General features: G+C 39.2%; 3 protein-coding genes across 3 annotated transcripts; 1 reads left to right on the top strand and 2 right to left on the bottom strand.

Moving 5' to 3' along the window:
- Positions 1-4,226: 4,226 nt before the first annotated feature.
- LOC144255967 (olfactory receptor 1D2) lies at positions 4,227-5,197 on the bottom strand. Its single transcript, XM_077801136.1, has one exon. It carries the CDS (start codon positions 5,163-5,165, stop codon positions 4,227-4,229), a length of 939 nt encoding a protein of 312 aa, XP_077657262.1. The 5' UTR covers positions 5,166-5,197.
- An 11,015-nt stretch (positions 5,198-16,212) lies between these two features.
- Positions 16,213-16,335, top strand: LOC144255951 (thymosin beta-4-like). The gene has a single exon (XM_077801094.1). The coding sequence runs from the start codon at positions 16,213-16,215 to the stop codon at positions 16,333-16,335; it is 123 nt and encodes a 40-aa protein (XP_077657220.1).
- Positions 16,336-20,519: 4,184 nt separating this feature from the next.
- Positions 20,520-21,449, bottom strand: LOC144255972 (olfactory receptor 1A1). Its single transcript, XM_077801145.1, has one exon. It carries the CDS (start codon positions 21,447-21,449, stop codon positions 20,520-20,522), a length of 930 nt encoding a protein of 309 aa, XP_077657271.1.
- Positions 21,450-22,036: the final 587 nt, after the last annotated feature.

Below are 22,036 nucleotides of genomic sequence, written 5' to 3'. Positions count from 1 at the left end.
TTGCCACTCAGGTGTCCTTAATGTATGCCACGTATGCAGTACTCCATGCACCTGTCCCCACAGTACCTATTATGTACATGTATCAAAATACTACACTGAACCCCCTTATTTCTAAATACACATTCTGGCTCTTCTTTTTTCTCCTTCTGGGACTCCTGAAGGTCTCTTTGATGGTGTACCATAATCCTTGGAACTTTCTTTCTTTCTTTTTTTTTTCCATTCTTTTTCTTTTGACCCTTCAACTGGATAATTTCAAGTGTTCTGTCTTGGTGCGCACCGATTCTTTTACTCAGTAGCCTGCTGTTGAAACCTTCTGCTGAATTTTTCAGTTCATTATATTATTCATGTCTAGTGTTTCTACTGGGGTTTTAAATGGTTTCTCTTTCTTTGTTTCTCATTTTTTTAATGTATTGTTTTTAAAATTTTATTTAATATTCTATCCATATGTTTTTGTAATTCACTAACTTCTATTAGGGAATTATTCTGAATTCCTTGTCAGTTATTTTATAGGTCTTTCTTTCTTTAGGGCTCGCTATTGAATCTTTATTAATTTCTTTTGGAGTTGTCATGACTCCCTGATTTTTCATAATCCTGTGTCCTTATGTTGGTGTCTGTATTTGAGGAGATAGCCACCAATCCCATCCTTTGCAGGCATTCTTTGGTAGGGATACCCCTTCACTATTATGCCTAGCCTATGATTCTAATGGATTGGCTGGTAATGAGCCAGGGCAGGCAGAGCTTGCTGTGAGGTGTTCTCACTGGCTGGGCTAAAGACTTTCCTGTGAGGTTGAGCTGCTGACTGGGCTCTACTTTCCAATTCCACCATTGGGCTCTGCAATAGGCAAAGTTGCTAGCTGAACACTGCAGTCACCTCTGATTGGGCTGGAACAAAGGATGTATTCCATGACCAGATGTATTATCTGAGTTCTGCAGCCGGGCTGAGTTGCAGATTTGGTTCCAAGTTTAGGCCGAGTTACTGCTCAGGATGGTTGGGACCAGCTGCTAGTCTCAGAAGAAATGCACAGCTGAAGATTGTCTTCCTGCCTGAGTGAAAGCTTAAGGGTTGCCTTTGAAGCTGAGCTGAGCTATTTTTTAAATTTCTGGGTTGTACAAGTCTATTTCCTACACTTTGCTAAAAGAAAGGCTTTGTGGCAGGCATCTCCTTCCCTGGGTGGGGTTTTCTGGTGAACTTTGAGGCTAAGTTGAACTATTGTATGAATGCCCAAATGGCACACATCTACCCACTATAATTGGTTGAAAGTTGTTGGGGCAAATATCTAGCTCCCTGGGCAACGTCTTGGGATAAGCTTTAAGGCTGAGCTGAGCTACTCTTTGAATGCTCAGTTGGCACAAGTCATGTTTCTGCACCTTGCTGAATTACTTTGTGGAGGGTATTTTTCTTCTAGGGCAGGGCCTGTGGGCCTTGGAGTGGGGTATGATGCAGGGTGTAGAGGTTGAACGTCTAGAGACTGAAACCAGATTGAACTTTTCACCATGGCTGGCCCTGGGAGCAGCCTGCTTGGCTTTGTGGGTGGGTTATGCCACTGGCACCTCTAATTGGGCACCTCCATTGGCCACAGCATAGAGCTACCACCAAGTTCCAAGCATTGAATATGAGTAATGCCTCCTATCATTGTTTCTGTCTAACTCCAGGCAATCAAATTATACCTTTACCTGTAGTGTTCTCCATGAAGTGAGACCAAATGGGCTTCCTGAGAGGGATCATGGATTGCTAGGGAAGCTGATGTCTGTCTTTAGTTCTCTTTTCCTACTGTAGAATGGTGGGCCAAGGGGAATCCTCTCTTTATGGCCCTGTGCCACCTGAGGGAGGACAAGGGTGATGTAGATAAAGTAAGACTAGACTTAACTCTTCTAATGCAGTTTTTACTAGGTTCTGTGGTCCATGCAGATGTCTCAGGCTTGTTTCCAAGTTTTGGGTGTTCTTATCTGGAGGTAGCTGCTAATTGAACTTTGTTTGTGGTAGTGGGGGAATATAATGAAGATTTCCTAGTCCACAATCTTGTTGATGTCACATTATTTAAAAAAAATAAGATTTCTGCTCCTTTCTCTTCTCCTTCCAACACTTCCATAATGTATTACGTGACATCACCACTTGATGGTGTCCCACAAGAAACCCATAAGGTTTTCTTCATTCTTATTTTCTTTTTGTCCCTCCAACAGGATGATTTAAAATGACCTGTTTTTGAGTAGCTGATTCTTTCTTATGGTCTGATCTTGAAACAGCTGCTGCTGCTTCCTCTTCTTCTTCCTCCTCTTCTTCATTTTCCTCTTCCTCCTCTCCTCCCCTCCTCTCCCCTCCCCCCTCCCCCTCCTTCCCCTTCCCCTCCCCCCTCCCCCTCCTTCCCCTCCCCCTCTTCCCCCTCCCCCGCTTCCCCCTCCCCCTCTTCCCCTCCCCCTCTTCCCCCTCCCCCTCCTTCCCCTCCCCCTCCTTCCCCCTCCCCCTCCTTCCCCCTCCCCCTCCTTCCTCTCCTCCTTCTTTTGTGGTACTGGGGATTGAACCAAGTGCCTTGTTCATGCTAGGTAAGTTACCACTGAGTTACATTCCTAGCACTTTTTATTTTATTTGAAACTAGATCTTGTTAAGTTGGCCAGGCTGACCTCAAACCTACCATCCTCTTACATCAGCCTCCTGAGTAGCTACAGGAGTGCACCACCATACTCAGCCTGTACTTGAAGCTCTTTATTGATTTATTTCACTTCAGTTATTGTACTGTTCAGCTCCAGAATTACTGTTTAGTTCTTTTTATAGTTTATGTTTGTTGAACTTCACATTTTATTCATGTGAAATTGGTTTCCTGGTTTTGTGTAGTTGTTTATATGTGTTCTCTTGTAGATCACTGAACCTCTTTTTTAATTCTTTGTCAGGTGGTTCATAGTTCTCCATTTCCTTAGGGATGGTTATTGGGGCTTTATTTTGTTCTTTGGTGGTGGTATGTTTCCTTGATTTTTCGTGACCTCTGGAGCCCCGCATTATTAAGTGCACATTTGAAGAAGCAGTCACCTCTTCCTTCCTTTACAGATTGGCTTTGATGGGAAAAGTTCTTCACCATTCAGCCCAGTCAGAGATTCCAGGTAGGCCAGGCAGGGTCTACACATGGGCATGTATGGAGGTGGGTCAACTGCTGAGGGCCATGGGGAAATCCACTACTAGGGACAGGGGGCCATCTGTTGAAATCTGTGCACTGAATGGTGGAAGCTCCTGCCCAGGGTTCTGGCTATGTCAGTTCCACCAGTGAGACATGATAGGATGGTCCTCTTTGATAGCACCCTGAAAACAGGGAAGTTCAACATATGCTTTGTCTTCTCATGGGAGAAGTTGTGGGCTGAGAGTATCTCATTGTACTGAACTGTCCTAGCTTGGGAAGGGGTCATGAAGGTAAAATGAAACCGTTTTTTTCACAGTTTCCAATACATCTTTTATTGCTTTTGTGCTCTACTGCAAGCTCAGTTGGATTAAGAGCTCTTATGAAGGTATTTTTATATTTGGACGGTTGATAAATCAGTCTTTGTGCTGGGGGATGAAGGATACAAACTTCTATTCTACTATCTTGATGACATCACTCTCTCATCTGTTGTTGTTGTTGTTGTTGTTGTTGTTACCCAGAGGTGCTTTACCACTGAGCTCTGTCCCTAGCTCTTTTTATTCTGAGACAGGATCTTGCTAAATTGCTGTGACTGTCCTCAAACTTGTGATCCTGCTGCCTCAGACTCCAAACATACTTGTTGAATCCCCCTTACCTTCAAGCTTTGTATATTTTTATGCTTTCAGCATCTCTCTTAAATAAATATATCTATATTTTACTTTTTAATCAATCTGGTGAACAGTGCATTTAAACTGATATATTAGATCCATTTACATTTACTGAAATATTATCTACTTCTCTAGTAGACTATGAACTCCACATTCATGTTTGTAACCCAGTGTGAGGGCGCCAGTAGGATGAGTTGATGAATTATTGAATGAATATTTCATTCTACCTGCCAAAGTTTAGGTCAAGTGCTGGTTCTGCTGATTCATCTCTAAAGGATTTCTCTCTCTTTCAGACCATCAAAGCCCAGTGACCAACCTTCTTTATCAGTTACTGTTCACTTCCTATATATTAGTTGTATGCTATATGAGAGAAACCTCTTAGTTACATTTGGGTATATCTGGATATAAATATATCTCCATGTCTCAACCTCGGTGTCCTTTTTCCAAATTACACTCAAGTGGACCGCTGAAAGGGTTTCCTTAGGAGTCTTCCCAGAGCCCCATGCATGTCCTTGTTCCTCAGGCTGTAGATAAAAGGGTTCATCATGGGGGTCACCACAGCATACATCACTGTGGCTACTGAATCCTTCATGGAGTAGGTATGCAGGGGCTGCAGATACACCATACAAAGTGTCCCATAGAAGAGGGAGACCACAGCCAAATGGGAGGCACAGGTGGAGAAGGTTTTGTACTTGTTAGAGGCTGAGGGTATTCTGAGGATGGCTCTGATGATCCACACATATGACATGACCATGAACCCTAGCGGGGTGAGGAAGATGAGGCAGCCTGTGGCGATCAGCACTGTGTGGTTGATCTGGGTGTTGGAACACGCGAGTCTCAGCAGGACGTACATCTCACAGAAGATGTAATGGATCTTGCGGGATCCACAGAAGGTCACTCTGGTCATGAGGAGAGTGTGAATGAGGCCATAGAGAATAGATAGGCTCCAACATACAGTGAGCAGCAGGAGACAAAGCTTAGGGCTCATGGATGTAACATAGTGGAGGGGGTGGCAGATGGCCACATAGCGGTCATATGCCATCACGGCCAGGATGAGGTTGTCCAGGGCCACCAGGGAGACCAGGAAGTAGAGCTGTGTCAGACACCCTGGGTAGGAGATGGCTTTGTTGTGGGACCGAAGGTTCACCAGCATCTTGGGGATCGTGTTGGTGACAAAGAAGAGGTCAGTGAGGGAGAGGTTGGCCAGGAAGAAGTACATGGGAGTGTGCAGGCGGGAGTCAGAGCCAATGGCCAGGATGATGAGCACATTTCCCACCACAGCCACCAGGTACATGGACAGGAATGTCCAGAACAGGATCTGCTGCTGCTCGGGAATCTCTGAGAGCCCTATGAGTAGGAATTCAAAGTCCCCACTCTGGTTTCCTCCATCCATTCCCCACTTCTCTGCAACAGGAGCACCAAAAAATGCTTACCAAATGCTCTCTATTGGATAAGGACATGAAGTAAAAAAAATTAACTGTTTCCCTTATATTAAAAATATTATAGATCCAAGCATGGTGGCTCATGCTTTGCATCCCAGTAGCTCAGGAGGCTGAGGTAGTAGTAGCAAGAGTTTAAAGCCAGCCTCAGCAAAGGTGAGGTGCTAAGCAACTCAGTGAGACCCTGTCTCTAAATAAAATAATAGGGCTGGGGATGTGGCTAGTTGTTGAGTGCCCATGAGTTCAATCCCTGGTACAAAAAACCCCACAAAAACCAAGAAAAACATTATGTATATATAAATCTTAGAGCTGGTTGTGTTGAAGTACACCTGTAGTCTCAGCTATATGACAGGCTGAGGCAGAAGGATCACTTGAGTCCAGGAGTTTGAGGGTAACTGGATGACATATCAGACTATTTCACAAAAGTTTTGAAATATTTTTATACTTTTTACAAAATATAAACAATAAAGTAATAATGGCACAAAAACAGAACTCGAAAAGTCTTTGTGCAATGTAATCATTCCAGCAACTTCTAATTTAACATGCTCAATATTGTAGGAATTTTATCTGTGTCTCACATTAAATCCTGTCTTCTTAGCAATACTCTTGAGGTGTTTAATGATTAGTATGTTATTACATTGTTAGGTTTTTAAATGATATGATATTGTATAGGTTTTTTTTAAAAATATCTTTATTTATTTATCTTTATGTGTTGCTAAAGATGGAGCCCAGAGCCTCATACATGCTAGGCGAGTGTTCTACCACTGAGCCACAACTCCAGCCCAATATTGTGTAGGTTTTTAAATGATGTTTAATACAAGCCTATACATTTATAAGAAATAGTTTAATTCAAAAATAGAAATCAGGAAATAAAAATATTTGAAAGGAGTAAGGAAAGTTATCATTATTTTGTTAATATGATGATATATCTAGGAAAAATAAGACAATCAATTAAAAGACTACTAGTTACAATGGAATTTCAGGATACTTGCAATCAAGTTTGATTTCTGCCACTTACCAGCAGAGCCACATCCCCAGCCCTTTCAAATTTTTAAATTTTAAGATAGGGCCTTGCAAATTTGCTTAGAGTGTTACTAAATTGTGAGGCTGGCTTTGAACTTGTGATCCTCCTGCTCAGCCTCCCAGGCCTCTGGGATTACAAGCGTGCACCACAACCTCAGTGCTGTTGTTTTATTTTATTTTTTTACTGTGTCAGCTCATTACATTTTTGTGTTTTTGTTAATGAATTATAGTTAAACATAATATTTGGGGTTTGTTTTGACATAATCATACATGCATGGAATATAATTTGCTCCATTTCAGTCCCCAGTACTTCCTCTTTCCCTACCCTCCTGCCTCCTTTTGTCCCCCACATTTATAAATGAAGTTGGCTTCTTTTATTCTTTTGGTATAATTTGACTTGCATTATGTTTCATATTAAACTAGAATTCATTTATTATCAATTTGTAACGTTTGGAATTTGTTGAAATTTGTGCATTAGTGTAAGATATAAATTTAAAAAGAAGTTCCCTGGAATTTGTTTTTCAAAAAATAGCTTTCTTATGGCATTGAAATCTATTGATTAGGAAAAAAAATTCTATTGTGAATAACTCAAGCAATATAGAAAATTGTAAATTGGGAATAAGAAAGTCATCCTAAATTCTTCCTAGTCAACCACTTCTAACATTTTAATGGGCATACTTTCAATTTTTTTTCATCTTTAGTCACTCAACAATGTGCAAGGGCATCTTTCTCCAAGTCAACATTAAAATTTATTGCCAACTTCAGGTAATCTTGTTTTTCAATGTGCATAACTTTTTATTTATTCTTAAGATTTAAAAATGTACCATTTATATTCTTTGATGTTTCATTGCATTTTCTGATACAGTGTCTTTTCTAAAAATTATGTCTGTTTTTCTCACAGTTTTCTTTCATTCTTTCCTTGTATCTCAGAGTTCATACTGTAACTATTGTGCCTATATAATTAACATTTAATTTTGGTGACTATTCCAACTACCCTTCAGAAATGATAGAAAATTCCAGTCTGCTTCTCTGTAAGCAAAAAGATAGATTAAAATAGTCATTGAATAGATTGAATAGTCTAAAATAGAGGTATTATCCCAAGTAATCAGGTGAACTGTCCCTTTATGCAAAGGACTTACTTAATTAAAACAGAAAATTAAAAAAAATTAAGTGCATAATATTAATAGTATGCAGAATATCAAATGCATCTATCAAAAGAGACTGTTTCACTATCAAGAATCTGGCTTTTGAGTAAAGAATAAGACCATTAAATTTGAAAATCTAATGGAATATGCAGTTGACTTCCAGCATGACTGTGAAGATCTCCAGTAACCCACTCTTGAGTAAAATTGTAAAAAAAATGAATGATTTCAAACCTCTGGAAATGATACTAAGGGCATAACACAAATAAACATCTATTTAAGTAAACAGAGGTGGGTTAGTCTGTGGCATTAGCACCAGAACCGCTCATCTCCCAACTCAGATCCTAGATTGCTGCAACCCAGAACATGCAGCTCCCTCTCCCCTTTTCTGCAGCAGGAGGGATTTTTTTTCCCCAAGAGAAGCACGACTTTGATATTTCTTATTCTGTCCTCTGTAACCTGTTGCTGGGGTTAAATCTCAGTCCTATGTAGTCAAGAGAAGGGAGACTTCTGTTTAGCCCTCACTGTGGGAAGGGGGCTGTAACTTGGTGTAAGTGCTGCGGATACAGAGATCTAATCATTCTGGATCAGGCTCAATGAGCTGTAGTTCCTTGGCAGGAGAGGGAAGCTGAGAGGACCTCAGGGTGCTGCCCTGCTTCTCTCAAGTGTTCAGTCCCAAGGAGGAGTCGCCAGAAGATTGCTTGTTTCACCACACCCACCTCAAGAACTGTAAATCAGAGATTTTGCCTTGGTTTAGAATCAGCCCTACAACAGGCATTTCTTAATATTTTCCTCCATGGAACTGACTTTGCAAGAGAGAGTGGTGGAGGTTGTGACGAAAGGCAGTTGGGGGAAGATTCATGGATTTAGTGATGCAGCAAGCTAGTGAGCAGAAAAGAGCCAGGAGCCAGGACAAGTACCAATCACTGACCCAAGACAAATGATTCCTTCCAAGAAGTCAGATTTGATGGAGTTAGTCTGTTTTTGCAATTTATGCTTTTGAATGAAATAGACATCGTTACCCTAAGTACATGTATGAAGACACGAATGGTGTGACTCTACTTTGTGTACAACCAGAGAGATGAAAAATTGTGCTGTATATGTGTAATATGAGTTGAAATGCATTCTTCTGTCATGTATAACAAATTAGAATATAAAAAAGGAAGAAATAGCCAAGTCTGGCAATGAGTGGTGTTAAACAGCTGAATGTGGGCAGGGAAAGCTAGCCAGAGAGTCCTTTCAACACCTCTGTCAGTTCATGGTGACTGTGGGTACTACATAAGTAAATAACAATAAACCGCAGGAGGAGAGCTATAAGAAGTCATGTAAAATGTTCCAATTAAACAATAAAATGAGGCATGAAAGGAAACAGGAATGTATGATCGACAGCCATGACAGATATCAGGCCTATGAAAACAACATGATGTCAGGTTGAACAGAAACAGACCCCAAAGTAGCCATTAAATATGGTCACAAAGTTAAAGGAAAGCATGATTAAACATATTTAATGTTGTATTCTGCTACCTTTCCTATCCTCTACTATCCCCCTCCCCCGCCCCATCTTCTCTTTCTATCCCATCTACTGTAATTCATTTCTCTCCTTGTTTTTCCTTCCAATTCCCCTCACAACCTCTTTTATGTAGTTTTTTATAACAATGAGGGTCTCTTTCCATTTATGTAAAAAGGTGAATGTGTAACCGATGTGATTCTGCAATCTGTATTTGGGGTAAAAATGGGAGTTCATAACTCACTTGAAACTAATGTTTGAAATATGATATGTCAAGAGCTTTGTAAGGTTTTGAACAACTAATAAAAAAAATAAAAAACAAAACAAAAACAAAAACATTTAATGACAATGTCATGTGAAAGAGAGAATATGAATAAAAAGAAAGTATAAAAAAGAATGAATGAGAATGTTGGAGTTTTGATATATATAATAATTGACATTAAAATTTTGAATGAGGGTCAATACTAGTTTCAAATTAGCAAAAGAAAGACTAGCAATTCTGAAGATAGGTTGATACAAATGGTACAAACCTCAAAACAGAAAAAAATAATGAACAACAACTGAAAAAAATGTGGGACACCATTTAAGTATACAAACATCTTATGGAAGTATAAGGAGAGAAAGGATAAAAAAAAATTCAAAGAAAAATGGCTGAAAACTTCCCCAATTTATGGAAAACCACTAACCTACACATAGAGGAAGCTCAAAAACTTCAAATAGTATACCCATAAAGATACCCACTGTAGGCCATAACACTGGAAGAAGATTTTAAGTCAGAGGTTTGAATTCAAATCCCAGTTGAACACATGCAAGCATTTTGAACACATACAAGCATTTTTTTTTGAGCAAACTGTTACCCTTTAGTTGGCCAGATAATGGGTTAAGTGCTGTAGATATTTATATATATTATACTATAGTATATAAATACATACTATACCATAGTATAGTCTGCATTTTAGAGATGAGGTGACGGAGATTCAGAGGTTAATGAGTAACTAATAGAGTTGGTATTTGACTGCATCCCCTTTAGCTTCCAAATTCCATATCCTAACTACTCTGCCACATATTGAGAGTAATAATGTTTGCCTCAGCAACATCATTGAATTGTGAAGAAATGATGTATGTGGAAACACTCTTTGAACATTAAAGATTTATTATAAATTAGAGGGGCTACTGGGGATGACTGAGAGAGTCCTATTGACCAATTCCTCTAATTTATGATATTTTCCCAGCCCTTTCCAATATCTACTCTCCATCCTGGGCTTGCTTCTGCCCCTCTTTCAGACAGGAGCAACCTCAGCCCACCCTGGGACTGCAGAGAAGGGCCCAGCATGTGGAGCTGGCAATTCTTTTGCGTCAGGCCCTGCACAGGAGAGAGGAGAGCCCGGGAACTCATCATTCTGGGCTTCCTGTACAAAGGAGTGTGGGCCATCCAGGTCAGGAATGAGGGTGTGAAAGGGATAAAGACAGTGAGGCTGTTATATGGAGGATCTAAGTGCTGAGAAAGCAAAGCTTGCTGGGGAGGAAGTGGGGAAATTTCCCATCAGAGAGGACACGCAGACAGGCAGCAGGAGCCTGTGGGCTGAGAGATTATTTCAGAGCTGATTAATACTTTCAGTGCAAGGAGGTAATGATTAGGGGTCTCTTTATATAATATGCAGTAATGATGTGGTGGTCCTTTGGCATTTAGTGGAACTTCTAGAGATTGTATCCTGAATCTTTTATTTGTTACTTATATACTTCTCCTATGGTTTATAGCTTTATTTCTTGCAGTGGGGAAGTGCAGCTTTGAGCTGAGGATCTGCCCAACAACGCAGTGTGATTTGATGGCGGAGAGGAGTGATGGCTAGGAGTTCCAAGCTGTGTGTTTGCCTTGTGTTAGCCCACCACCTAGAGGAAGGAGAAAACCTGGAAACTTGTGGCCCAGCAAAAAGGAGGCTGCTTGCCACTTAGAAAGAATAAAGAATTGTAGCTGGGTGTGCTGGTGCATGCTTGTAATCCTGGCTACTCTGGGACGGGAGGATTGAAAATTTGAGGCCAGCTTTAGCAACTTTGTGAGACCTTCTCTCAAAAATAAAAAGAACTGGGGGCTGGGGCTGTAGCTCAGTGGTAGCATGTTTGCCTAGCATGCATGAGGCACTGGGATTCGATCTTCAGTACTACATAAATATAAACAAATAAGATAAAGATATAAAAATACAATAACATAAAAAAAAAGAAATGGTGGGGTATCTCTGCGATCAAGAACGCCTGAGTTCAATCCCCAGTATTGGAAAAATCAACAATGACAAAACAAACAAACAAACAAACAAACAACAACAAAAAAAAAAACACAAAAGAATTGCAACAGAAGGGACTGCAGTATAGCTCGCCAAATGCAATGTCCTGGGTTCAATCTCCAGGAACACAAACAACCAAAACCCAAACCAAAATTAAATGACAACAACTACAAAAAGAATTTGCAAATGGAAGGGGGAACTTTCATTCCCCCTGAGATGACCAAAGTCTTGGGTAGCCTGGGCCATCATGTCTTATTTCTGCCATGGAGAAAGTTCTTTCACCTCCTTAGACTCCAGCATAAACTACTTCCTTCCACTATGGCTCCTGAAATTCAGACTCTCTGGGACATCTCCATGACACGAGGGACAGTCGGGGCCAGATGACACCATTGAGAAAGCCAGAGGACCTTCAGAGGAATTGAAGCCTCTGTTTTCTAGTGCTGGATGCAAGAGTCTCCCACACTTAGTACTGAGTGTCAGGATCACCTGTGGGGCTTCAGAGGAGAATGCTGATCTCCTGTCCTTTTCCCTTAAAGTCCTGGTTCTATTTTGAGAACCAAGACTCTTTAACCAAGCACCTGGTGGTTCTATTCTTAGGAAACTCTGCTCTGAGTCTGGAAGAGTGAGTAGGTTCTGGACCGTGGTGTGCTCAGATGGTCCTTGGAGGCACAAGCCCTTCTATTATGTGGCTCAACTGTGAGGGGGACATTGCAGGGGCAATATGGAAAAGGACTCCAGACTCGCAGAGGCTCTGGCACCTCCTCCATTCTGTCCGTTCTACTAGAGCACAACCTCCAGGAGCTCCCTCATCTCACCTGAATAGCTGTTCTTGCAGGTGGTGGGAATCACAGGCAGCAGGGCATGTGGCAGTAATTTGAAAACCATACAGCACTTAAAAGATCTGAAGGATTGTTACATTACTTTAAACACCAAGAGGTTAGATTACATACTATGTGAAAGGCAAAATAGAGGTGAGAGGGAGAGAAAGGGGGATGGAGAGAAGAGGAGAGAATAGAATAGAGAAGAGAAGGCAAGCCTGAGACCTTACCCACTGACCTTACCCACTGCTCTGTGCGGTTCTTGGAGTTCTCTGGTTCAGCTGTCTCCACTTTTCTCCTCTACAGGATAAAAAGGGCATAAGGGACTCTAATGCATAATTTTCTGAACAGGGCTTAATGACTTGTGTTTTTAGCTAAAGATGAGGAGCAGGAACTTTTCCCTGGGTCTCGGTCCCTATAAAAAGGGAGACAGAATTTAAGGCTCTCTATGCCCTAGTTGGTCTGGGGGATCTGAGAACTGAGGCTTGGATCCCAGTTTCATGTAGAATGGGGCTGAACAGGGCCCATTTATCAGTTTTGGAGAGGCCTTGGGGAGGCAATCCCAAGACAGCTTCTTGAGATGAACACAGATAATTGCTCCAATGTTGATATTTAGAGGTAAAGATCTTGGGAAATGAGTCTAGTTCACAAGAAGTAAACAAATCATTACTGTGCAGCAGTCCTAAAAGTTGCCCTACGAATAAGGAGAAGTGAAAAATAAAGAAGAATCGACACATTCTGAAACCCAGCTTTGAGCCATTAGAGATCTGGAAAATCTCAAACACTAATCTTGGCTCAAGATGGTTTCAAGTTGTTTCAAAAACTAAAGTAAAAGCAACTGAAAAAAAAAATCATGCTTGGAGGAAAACAATGTTCCTTAGACCTCAAATTATTTTTCTCAATATTTTTTAAGGATAATATCCAACACATAAACAAAGATAAGTAGATATATGAGGAAATAAGATTTCAAAAGCAAGATCCAACACATGGGAATCATGTAGGGACCCCCGGATGTGAAAGGCAAAATAGACGTGAGAGGGAGAGAAAGGGGGATGGAGAGAAGTGGAGACAGCTGACCCAGAGAACTCCAAATCTAATTATCAGACACAGGCTGAACAGCAATTCTTATGCTTATGTTTAGGTAATAAAATGAAGCTGGAAAATGAAGGAGGAATTTTTAAAAATGGAAGAGTCATGGGTACTTAGAAGAAAGGCACACTGCTAGCATTCCAGAAGTTAACCTGTATTTCCTTTTAGTCACTGTTCCTGCCAGGGTAACTTCATGTCCCTTCACGGCACCCCTTTTCAATCCTCACCAACACCTTTATTTCTTTGATAATGATCATTCCAACTGGCGTGAGGTGATATTTCATTGTTGTATAATATCTGTTCTTATTAACTGAATAATTTAAATTAATATCAATTTAATTGGCTACATCCTCTATTCTTTAACAATTGTTATATTGTATAATGTCTATGTTATATTTTGATATAGTACATATCACATTTTGTATCCATTACATTTTATTTTGAAGGTTATATATTTGAAACAATCTCCCCCAAACTAATACATCAAACTCATGATTTCTTGAGTACCACTTTTAGCTAAATAAAAAAAGTGAGCCAATATGAAGTCAATTTAAATACCTGTCACCTTTTTAACAGTCACTGTCTCATGGCCAGATTTGCTTGTTTTATCCCTAATTTCCTCCTCATCCCCTATTCCTTTAGATTACTTTGAACCAAATTCTATATATTATTTCACTGGTAAATTTCTATGTGTATCTATAAAAATAGAAACTCTTAAGAGTTATATATTTATGTATTTCTTAAGGAAATAAGCGATAGGCCATTATATCACCTAAAAATTTAACACTAATTTATTTGTATCACCAAATATCTAGTATGGTTCATATTCACAACTGCCTTATACAGGTAAAAATAATTCATTACTTAAGAATTAGAAAATAAAGAACAAATCACACCCAAATTAAGAGAAGGAAAGAAATAAAAGTCAGAACTGAAGTAAACAAAATGAAGAATTTAAAAAATATATACAAAAGATCAATTAAACATTTTTTTTAAAAAGATGAACCTGACAAAGCTTTAGCCAGGCCACCCAAGAGGGGAAAAAGAGAGAGAAAACTTAAATAAATAAAGTAAGAAATGAATAAGGAGACATTATAACTGATACCACAAAAATAAAAAGATCATTAGAAACTGTTATGAATGATTATATGAGAACAAATTGGAAAACTTAGAAGAAATGGATAAAATTCTGCATAGCACAAGAAAATAATGGGGTGAAGAGGCAGATTGCCCACAAAATGGGAGAAAATCTGTGCCAGCTATTCATCTGACAGAGGATTAGTACCCCAAATAATAAAGAACTTGGAAAATATACAAGTAATCCAATCAGAAAATGGGCAGATGAGCTGAATAGGCACTTCTCAAAAGAACAAGTATACAGATGGCAAATAGACACACGAAAAAACGCTCAACATCTTTAGTCATCAGAAAAATGAACATCAAACCACACTGAGATTTCATTTCACCTGTCAGAATGACTAGTTTTATATTAAGTAAAAAACTAAACCAAACCAAACCAAACAAGAAATGCTAGTGATGATTCAGGGAAAACAGAACATTACTGGTGGTGGGAATGTAGATGAGTATGACCAGTCTGGATAACAGTATGGAGGTGCTTCTAAAAGCAAAAAAATAGAACTACTACGTGACCCAGCTCTACCACTCCTGAGTACATACCAGAAGGAATCAGTCAGCATGCATTAGGATCCCAGCATATCAATGACTATCATGGCACGATACACAATAGCTAAGCCATGGTGTCTGCAATGTGAAAGTAGATAGGCATACAACAGATGAATGGATAAAGAAAATGTGGTACATATACACAATGGAATATTAGCCATAAAGAAGAAGAATGAAATTATGGCATTTGCCAGTAATGGACAAAACTGGAGACTATGATGCTAAGTGAAATAAGCCAATCCCCCCCCCCCCAATCAAAGGCTGAATGTTCTCTCTGATATGTGGATGCTAACACTAGGTGGTGAGCGGGGAATAGAAGTTCATTGGATTAGACAAAAGGGAATGAAGGGAAGGGAGGGATGATGGGAATAGGAAAGACCGTAGAATGAATAGGACCTAAGTTTCCTATATTCTTATATGAATACACGACTAGTGTAACTTTACATCATGTTTAATTACCACAAAATGGGATCCTAATTAGAATAAGTTACACTTCATGTACGTATATAATATGTCAAAATGTACTCTACTGTACATGTATATCTAAAAAGAACAAATAAAAAATTAAAAAAGAAAGCTTGTAAGGGGACTGGATATGATCAGAGGATGTTATGTGCATGTTAATATATGTATAAAAACATACAATGAAACCCATTATTTTGAACAATTAAATGTGCTAATAATTATGGTAATAAAAAGAAAACTACAGATAATGATGTGGCTGTATCCCTGTAGTATGCTGTTTTTAAGTCCTTTGGGTATAGACCAAGGAGAGGGATAGCTGGGTCAAATGGTGGTTCCATTCCCAGTTTTCCAAGGAATCTCCATACTGCTTTCCATATTAGATACACCAATTTGCAGTTCCACCAGCAATGTAATGAGTGTACCTTTTCCCCCACATCCTCGACAATACTTATTGTTGTTTGTGTTCATTCCACTATCATATATACATTTAAAAATTAATTTAAAAAAACTACAAACTGATATCCTTGATAAATTTGGTAAAATTCAACATCTTTTCATGATTTAAACCCTCAACAAATTAGGTATAGAAGTGACGTACCTCATCACAATAAAGACTGTGTAGAACATTGTGCTAAATGTGGAGAAGCTGAACGTGTATCTTCTAAGGTCTGGAGCAGACCCAGGAAGTCCTCTTTCAGTACTCCTAGTGAATGCAGAACTGAAACTCTTGACCAGGGTTAAGCAAGAGAAAGAAGTAAAGACCACCCAAACTGGAAAAGAAGTTAAATGTTCCTGTTTGCAGATGACATGATTTTATACATAGAAAACCCTGAAGATTCCACCAAAAAACTGTTGAAACCAATAAATAAATTTAGTAAATCTGTAGATATTTATCATTTCTTTATCTTAAAACTTCAAAATCCCCACTTGGCCATGGTCACTGAGCAGATCAGACTTCTCTTGTTCATGCTTCTTGCTCTGCTTCCTCTGAGACCATGTCTGATATGGCTGAGATCAAGAAATTTGATAAGTCCAAACTGCAGAAGACAGAAACACGGGAGAAAAATCCTCTGCCTTCAAAAGAAATGATTGAACAGGAGAAGCAAGCAGGCAAATAGTAATGAGGCATGCACCGCCAATATGCACGGTTTATTCCACAAGCATTACCTCCTTATTTTACTTCTTTTAGCTGTTTAACTTTGTAAGATGCAAAGAGGTTGGATCAAGTTTAAATGACTGTGCTGCTCCTTTTCACATCAAAAAATCGAGAACTACCGACAACAAAGGCTAGGCCTGCCTCTCCCATCTGCCTGTCTGGCTGGCAGAGAAAGAAAAGAACTTGCCTGTTGGTGAAGGAAGATGTTGGGTGGGAGGATGGTGACTCTAGAGGAAGATCCAAGCTGTTCCAAGGTGTCCTGCAGCCTGTAAAATGCAGTTTAATCAGAGTGCCTTCTTTTTTTTGTTCAAATGATTTTAGTTACTGGAATGCACAATTTTTTAAATATGCAAATAAAAAGTTTTAAAACCTGAAAAAAATTCAAAATCCTTTCTTCTAGCTTTTGAAATGTACAGTAATAACTGTGATCTATATCACCCTCATGTGCAATAGCTCACTCAGAGTTCTTGATCCATCTAACTACAGCATAGGACCCATTAACCACCTTCTGCCCATCCCACATGTATTTCCATAACTTATCAACTCCACTCTGACCTATGCTTTGTTACTTTCTTGCTCCCAGGCTTCAAGTGTTCATTCTACTATTTTAATTTAAAACCTCCACAACAGCCACAGGAATTCTTAAAAACACACTCCAGATGGAACTAATTAGACTTAAATTACTCTTTTGTTCATTATTGTCATTAAAGGCATCCTTTTCCTATTAGTGGCTCAACCTCAAAACCCTGAACATCTGCTGCTATCACAATTGTTTCCATTTCCACATTATCTCTGTATTTAGGGTTTATATCTTCATTCCACACATGTGTGAGATCATGTGGTATTTGTCTTTTTGTGCCTGACTGATTACACTTATCATAATGTCCTTAGGCCCATCCATACTGTTGAAAATGACAAGATTTAATTCTCTGCATGACCAAATGGTATGGTTGATTTGACATTCTGCATCTTTCTTAGTAAAAGACATGGAATAATTCATTTAATATTTCAAAAATATGACTCTTATCTGTAAAGGAGTGCTATTTAGTCTATGCTACAGAAATATGTTGAAATCTTCCAGATTGCTCTTAGAGATGTCTGATTAAACTCCCGACCTCATTATGTCTCTCTCTTCCCTTACTTTTTTTGTCTCTACCTAATCCTTGATGAGAGATAAGCATCATTGTTTCATGCAGAGCTTTTATCTATATATCATCTTTCTATCTATCATAATTTGATAAACACTCTGGAACTTGCTATCAAGCCTGAAAATTAGGACTGTGTTCATATCCTACATCTAACCACTTGGTACCCCTAGTTTCATTCCCCTGACTATCCCCTCTCAAACTTCCTCTCATCTGAGCCCTGTGGTCATTTATTTTTAATGAACTTTTATGGCATGTATGTATATTCTTGAAAATAATGTATTTTTGGTTGTTTTAATTGTTTACAGTCTTATAAAAAGGATATTAATAATAATCTTTGGGAATTTGAATTTTGAAAATTTAATGTTTTGTTGCTAAGATTCAAACAAATTATAGTGTGTCTCGGTAGGCTACTCAGGGGAAAAAAAAGAGATTTCTCTGTTGGTGAGGGTGATTAACCCCAATGAGCAAGGACATCACGTTGTTGCTATATGATAGAGGACAAAGAGGACTGTCTGGAGTTTTGTGTGGGATGCCTCTTAATATTTCCATGACCAACAAATAAAACAAATAGCAACTCCATAAGATCCCCTTGCCCCCAAAAGTGCTTTTGAGGGTTTATATTTCCCCCAAATAGAAGTCACCTCTGCAAGTAAAGACTGAGGGGCAGCTGAGTGGTCCTCAGAGATTACAGTGTCAGAGATGTGGTCATCCCTAGGTTCTGATACCACCTTCTGAAGAAAGTCACTTCCTGCACTTAATAATCACTGGGCAACCTCAGCATTCTTTTCCCTTTTATTAGTCTTTCAGAATGCACCTTTGTATCAGATTCTTTGTATTCAGTGTTTTTGGTTTAAATATAACAGATGTGATTTCTGATTCCTTAACCATCCTAAGGAAACTTCATTAACATAAAAGCTATCAAGGCTTTTCCAAACTTAGTCAATCCTAAGGGCTTACATAGAGTAACTTAAATTACTATGTTAATATTATTTCAGGACAGCATGCTTGACAGAATCAAAGGAAGATGGCTCAGGCAATGACTTGAAAGACAGGGGCAGTAGTTTTTATTTGCAATGGAATCTATACATGTACATATAGATTCTTATGATTATTGTAGGAAATAAAGAAAGGAAGGTCAACTTCCCTTATCTAACTTAATGCAGAGGAATAATGTGAGTTTGATTTCAACAGTTAGGTGTTTGGACTTCTCCTAAGAATATATATTTTCTCAGGTTTTCTTCTATAGTGTTCTCTTTGGCACTTAATGTTTCTCTATAGAAAATATTTGAAATATTTTGTTACATTTGACCTTATTGAGTTATACCCATAGCAGAAATATTAACCTTGTATACATATTTTAACATATTATTGAAGGATTCATTTATTCATTTAACACAATTTTATTAAGCAGTAACTATATGTCAACTGTCCTAAGTGCTGAAGTAGAGCAGGGAACAAGACAGATCCCAAACCTTCACATTGAGGCTGGGAGAGACAGAGAATATGTGACATTTTCATTGCCTAACCTTGAAAATGCCCTGATAAAATACCTTTATTTACTGCATCCTGTGATCATTCATTCATACAAGTTTATATTAAGTTGTAATCAAATCCTTTTTGGTTCAAAAGATGGTAATTTTGATAGTTCTCATCCTTGGTGTTCTAGGGTCCCAGAACATGTTAAAATGTGAGTACCATCATCTTCAAAAATTCATGGACAAATTCTTGGCAACATGAATTATATATGGAAGATAATAAATATTTTACCTGGTAGTTAAAAAACTGAATAATAAGACAACCTGTGTATTTCTCTAAGATATACTCAAGCCATTTTATTTGGAAAAATAAGATTGATGAGGAATCATTTATATGTCATTAATGTTTTGAGAAAGTCTTCTGATTTTCTCATAAGTAGAGCAAAACTTGGATTGTGGGGTCCCTTAGTGGGTATTCAGTGATGTGCTGGGTTAACTCTGTTTTGGGAATGTTACCTACATAATCAGAATTAATGGCCAGAATCATAGCCTCGCCTTTCTTGCGCCACTCAGGAGAAACCCGGTTACGTCATTATCAACACTGCTCTTTTTTCTTCATTTGTTATATGGCACCTAAGATTTTGACCATTGTAGTTTTATTTTGTATTAGAATTAATTATACCCGAATTGATTTCATTTATTAGATCAGAATCATTATTCCTTTAAACCATGAAAAACCTACATTATCATCATTTTAGTAAGATTTTAGGGAGAATTCTATGATCTTAAAAGACAGTCTATTTTAATCAATATGAAGGAAGCACAAAAGTATATTCCCAAATTCCTGAAAGATTTTAAGGATGGATAAATCAGGTCCACTCTGATTATCTGTAATCATTATCAGATTACATATCAGAGACATTATTGTCATTCACCCATTCCACCTCTGCCAGCTTTTACTGGATGTACCTTATATGACCAGGATTGTGACCATAGTCTTGTGTTGATCTATCTTCACAGCTCCTGCCCTCAGACTTGCAAGCCTAGCAGGCAGGATTAAGCATACTAGTCAAATAAAAATGCTGAGTTGTAGTCTTCAAAGCATGAGCTACTATGACCACTCTCTGTGACACCAGCAGGGCAGATATTATTGTTTTAATATGTAGATGTAGAAGCCTAGGCTCAAACTTTTTTCAACTTTACCGTGCTAGTCAATTTTGTAAGAGGGGATGTGAACCCAATAGTTTGTGTTGCTGATCAGCCAACAGAAATAGCAGTGTGGTCAAAGTGATAATTTCCATAAATTGTTTCACTAAATGGTTATAAGACTTTGGAGACTAGGAATTTATGGCTGTAAAGTTTAGAGGCAGCTTCTTGTAAGAGATAACATTGGAGGTGGAATTCCAAGTTCCTCCCAGTGGTGAGCACTCTGACCTTGAAATGTGGAATTGTTCTATTGACCAAAAAAGAGTGATTCCAGACCCCATAAGGTAATGGGTATGCAGTGTATGACCTCACATTGGTTATGAAGAGCTTCTTCTGTGAAAGAGTTTCTTCAGAGCAGCCTTCATGTCTTGGTTTCTCAGACTGTAGATGAAAGGATTTAACATCGGGGTCACTGCCATATACATCACAGTTATCACAGCATCCTTTAGGCTGTAACTGGTCAGAGGTCGGAAATACATGCCCATGACTGTCCCATAGTACAAGGAAACAACTGTGAGGTGAGACCCACAGGTGGAAAAGGCTTTGCGTACACCCTTCGTGGAAGGAACTCGGAGGACTGTGGAAAAGACACAAACATAGGAGACAATGATGCACAGTAATGGCACAGAGAAAACAGCAACCCCTAGGTACATCATCTTCACGTTCAAGTGTATGTCAGAACAGGACAGCTTGAGCAAGGGAGAAATGTCACAGTAGAAGTTGGCCACTTCCTTGCTGCCACAGAAGGACAGAGCAGCTGTGAGCAGAGTGTGAGGAAGGGCATTGGCATTTCCAATCACCCAGGATGCAACCACCAGCAGGACACAGGACCTTGGACTCATGATGGTTGTATAATGAAGAGGGCGGCTGATGGCCATGGCTCGGTCATATGCCATTGCTGCCAGTAAGTAGCTGTCTGTGTTACCCAAGGCTATCATGAAATACATCTGTGTCAGGCATCCCCCAAAGGAGATGGCTTTGCTGCCCAGGAGATGATTGGCCAGCATCTTAGGGATGGTTACAGAGGAGAAGAAGATGTCGACAAGGGAGAGGTTGGCCAGGAGGAAATACATGGGGTTGTGGAGGTGACTGTCAGAGAGAATGGCGAGGATGATGAGCAAGTTTCCCACGACTGTGATGGGGTAAATGAACAGGAAGAGGATGAAGAAGAAATCCTCCTGCTCCTGCTGACCCGTGACTCCCAAGAGGATGAACTCCATGGTAGAAGACTGGTTTCCTTCCCTCATGGTTCCTTCAACATGAAAGGCGAGAAGAGTCCAGAATTATTAGTGCCATTACTGTGCATTATGATCTTCTGTATGCAGCACTTCTAACTCCAGTGATCTGCTTTCTCAATGCCTGCCTTCATAAAATCCAGAGATATTCAAACTTTGAAGAAACATTTCTGTTGGTCTCTGGGACTAATTGACATTCACTCCATCACTCATGTCTGAGAAGTGAGCAACGTGTGAATCAGAAGTGCTCATCCTCCCCTGTCAGCACCCCCTAAACTCTCAAGACTCAATCATTTCATAATTAAATCTCATATTCTACAGCCTAGAGTCCATGTTAGACCTTATGCAAAAAAATCACAAATATGTGCCAAATACAGTTTATTCATTCATTTATTCAGTGGATAAGGAATAGTCCCTACTCTCAAGGACCTGATAATTTAAAGCCAGAATCACACACTGATTTGATTATGTATGATAAGGAACAGACAGCCTTTGGAGTTTTTGACTAAGTTCTCCAGAGCAAAGGTTCTATTGGAAGATGGACTAACCTTGAAATGTGGAATTGTTCTATTGACCAAACAGAGTGATCCCAGACCCCA

The sequence above is a fragment of the Urocitellus parryii genome, chromosome 7 (genome assembly GCF_045843805.1).
Source record: "Urocitellus parryii isolate mUroPar1 chromosome 7, mUroPar1.hap1, whole genome shotgun sequence".
In the NCBI taxonomy this organism is placed as follows: Eukaryota; Metazoa; Chordata; class Mammalia; order Rodentia; family Sciuridae; genus Urocitellus; species Urocitellus parryii.
This window is presented reverse-complemented; position numbering and strand designations above follow the sequence as displayed.